At 36.1% G+C, this 3826-nt stretch overlaps 1 protein-coding gene across 1 annotated transcript; it reads right to left on the bottom strand.

Moving 5' to 3' along the window:
• Positions 1–381: 381 nt before the first annotated feature.
• Positions 382–2845, bottom strand: LOC116120225. Its single transcript, XM_031406168.1, has 6 exons — positions 2376–2845; positions 2055–2207; positions 1789–1923; positions 1617–1670; positions 1114–1538; positions 382–1004 (listed from the first exon to the last, which is right to left on the bottom strand). Exons 1-6 carry the CDS (start codon positions 2467–2469, stop codon positions 399–401), a joined length of 1467 nt encoding a protein of 488 aa, XP_031262028.1. The 5' UTR covers positions 2470–2845; the 3' UTR covers positions 382–398.
• Positions 2846–3826: the final 981 nt, after the last annotated feature.

Genomic DNA, 3826 nt, shown 5'->3' with positions numbered 1-3826 from the left:
TGACGTATTACCAAATGAATAGATGAATGAATATAAGAATTCAAGGTAATAAATACTTTTTAGAAAATTTCTGTACGTACATATTTAGTATTACTTATTCAATACTTTATAAATTTCTATACCACCTCACTTCTTTGGGAGAATTCAAGGCAGGCTGTAACCTTTGTGGGACATGCTGTTCTGTACTTTTCAATATTTATTTAACTTTTCTACTCATGTTTATTTGTTAATTGCTTTTAATTTAAGAAGTATTGCCTTTAAGTCTATGGTTGCGGCCGCTACTGACATTAATATAAATATCCCTATCTTGTTTTCTGATCATCAGTTTGGAGAATTTAAGAAGAATCATCAGTTAAGCAAGAAACAATTTGTGTAGCTCTTCTGAACAATAAATATTATTACATCCTTACTTTCCTTGGTTTAAGTATACTAGGTCCGTAAGTGGATAAGAACATGTCAACCAAGAGAGGAAACTGCAACATTGCAAACAAAGTCACAGGGACACATCCAAGTAGGGAAATTGGAATAATGACCCATTTCCATGGATGAGAAAGAAATAAGTAAATAGTTGCGCCAAATGCTACCATCATGCTTGCAATAGATAAAAACAAGGTTATGAGGCCAATAATCAATTTCTTAGGCAAGGAGTTTAGAAAATCCTCTTCTGCATAACGTGAAGTGAGGATGCCCAAGAACATGAGCAGTGAAGCGGTAGAAGAAAAGAGTGCAAGCGCATCTGATACGGCAAACACTAAGAAAGATGGTTGTTGCAAGAACATGGGTATCCCTACTGTGTTGTTACCACCTGGTACAGTGAATGCTGCTGCAAAGACAACTGTGATTATGAGAGCAGCAACAAGTGCGCATGACGAAGCTGTCTCCTTCATCCATTTTTCACCTTCTTTCAATAAATCCTTGTGCTCTTTAGTAAACACTTCTCTAGGAGTTTGATCAGAAGAATTTAGATGTTCTTGAAGGGATGGATGGACATAACTTTCCACAACCTAAAGATGTATAAAAACGTTAGCATTTGGAAGAACAGCGGTAAATTAATATGTTTCTTGAACATAAATCTTCGACATTATTATGAGTTATAAGAAGATCATTTATCACCTTGTACCACTGTAGCTCCCTTTGCATCTGCAATGCTGCACCTGCTACTTGAGTTGAAGGTCCCAGCCTTCCAGCTATGTGCAAAATGTTGTCCCTTTTTACACTAGTCATGGCAACTTCAAAACCCCATACAAAAGAATAAATTTTATTTAGGATATTTAGAACTCCTTCTTGGCGATGTAGAATAGCAAGATGAAATAAGCCATGACCATTTTCTCTGAAAATATACGAATAGTAGAAGGCCTTTGAAATTTCATGGACAAGCTCACAAATCCCCAATCTTACAGCTGTAACAGCAGGGAACCATAAGGTCTCATTACCCTCTTTTGCACTCCAAGTAATTCCCTCATGACACATGATTTTGGCTATTTGAAGTGTCTGTGTATGCATTAGCTTTGTATCACGCATGCTTTTGATTCCTGGGACTACAATTCAACTCAAGTCAATAAAAGGAGATATACTTTCAAACTACTTTTTGAGAGAACTGTTAGTTCAACGCTTACCCAGTTGCAAGAGGAAATTCCAAAGCACGAGATGTAATTTTTGGCTAAAAAAACCTATCAGATAAATCATAAGTTATTAGGTGATGTTGTATTCTATAAAATATTTGTACATATGTATGTGTGTGTGTGTGTGTATATATATATATATATATATGGGTGTTCAACCTCATACCAAATGTTGAAAAGATTTGTTGAAGAGTAGATCCATATGTGAAGTTTTTAAACTTCTGTGATATCACGATGGAATTCTCCACGTCTGCATCCACACTTGGAGGGTGAGGAATATGTTCTTCTTGCACAGGAATCCCTGCAAAGACAAGTAAGAACTTGTAAATCCAGTGGTTTTTCAAGTATATATGCATAAGTTCATCAAATATTAATTAACTAAAAAGTAAATTAAAAAAAATAAATGATAATTTATATGTATATATCACCAACAATGATAGATTAAGCGTTTCCAATATCCAAGCCGACTCCCACTTGCAAATGCCGAAGGCTTACTAGCCAATATTGCTAAAATTCTTGCTCTCTCATTGCTTTGTAACTCACGAGATAACTTTGGATATTGCCTCATCAACTCTAAAGCTATACCTGCAATTGGACACCATATGAAATTCATCACCACCAGAGACCATGGTGAAAAATTGGAAAGCAAAGAACAAGAATTGATTCAAGCAAAATAATAACGATCAGTTGACTCAGGTGAATCTATGAAAACAAGTAATTAAATTGCCGGTTATAAATCTATAATGCACTTACCATATATACTAGATCTGATCAGAGATTGAAGTAACTCAACATCTTTGTCATTATCCAAAGCTGTTTTTGTCACTGACAGTAGATATTGAATCATTTCCTTGTGGCCATACTCCGCTGCTATGTGAATTGGAAGTACACCTTGGCTGTTTCTTATGTTTGGTAAATCTTTGTTTCTTCTCACAAAGACTTGTGCAGCCTTGATATTACCGTATGCAGCAGCTTGGGAAAGAGGCGACCGGTCACTGGAATCAACCAATGTTTCTAGTAATTCTGGTGCGACCTTTGATGAAAGCTTTTCCAAAAGCCAAATGGGGGCATCTAAATTTCGAATAATTATGTTGAAAAAGGTCTCAATGTAAGTATAATATTTAATATTTGCGGTTAAGGACTGGGGATCTTTACTTATGAGATCTTCTACACCTTTCCAATCATTCTCTAGTATTGCCTTGCATAACGGCTGGTACCGAAAATGATCCATATTATGGTCTATGATCTCCTGATCCCCAGCTTCATCATGCTTCATCTCAGCGACAATCTGCTCACCCTCTTCAGTATGCCTCATTTCATTGACATTCGCCTTGCCAGAAGCTTCACCCCACTTCGACTCAGTGACATTCTCCTCACAAGCAGCTCCACCATTCTTCGGCTCGGTGATTTCGTCTCCTTTTCTGTTAACCAAGGAACTGGAAGGTTGCACAGGGTTGATTAGTGATCAGTTTTGGTCCTTTTGGACTAAAATAATAGTTGGAAAGTAAAGTAATACAAGTACTGTGTTTAATTTACCTTATGTATTCAGATTCATAATCATTATCAGGGCTTTTCAGTTTTGAGGCTTGCTCACCGGAATCATCTTGCTTGATCTCATTGATTATGTCTCCATCCAATTCATCGGAAGGTTGAACAGGATCCATCAGTACTTCAGTTTCTACTTTTCTACACCAACAAAATGATACTCCATAAGTTTATGTGCTGATTAATTGTGCGCTTTCATTTCTTCCACGACAATGAAAGTTATAATTCTCTCTTAACAAGTAAAAAAGAAATAATATAGGGTGACCGATAACTATGAAATTGCTGACCTTTTGCTCCTTGTAATTGATTTCCTTTCTTGGTATCTTTCCCAAAAGGAAAATATATCGTGACAATCAAAGTTCAAGATCGAAAAGAGAAGGAAAAAAAGGAAAGAAGGTAAAGCAAACGATGTTATCAAAAGGTTGAAGAGGATCAATTTACTCAGATTGAAAACTCAATTTAACTTTCGCAGGAGGACGAAAATGGTGACAATCAAATTCCGAGATTCAAGAGACTGGCATGGCGATTAAAAGGGAGAAGAAAGTGTCAAATATAGAGACAAAAACAAAGTTCATCTCAAGGCTAAACTCAATTATTTATATTTACAATCTGTTCATAACCTTTCCCAGAATGCGCAAATATCAATTTTTGTATTCACA

Source organism: Pistacia vera, unplaced genomic scaffold, assembly GCF_008641045.1.
Source record: "Pistacia vera cultivar Batoury unplaced genomic scaffold, PisVer_v2 Contig93, whole genome shotgun sequence".
Classification (NCBI taxonomy): domain Eukaryota; kingdom Viridiplantae; phylum Streptophyta; class Magnoliopsida; order Sapindales; family Anacardiaceae; genus Pistacia; species Pistacia vera.
The sequence above is the reverse complement of the archived record's forward strand: the minus strand, read 5'-3'. Positions and strand labels throughout refer to the sequence as shown.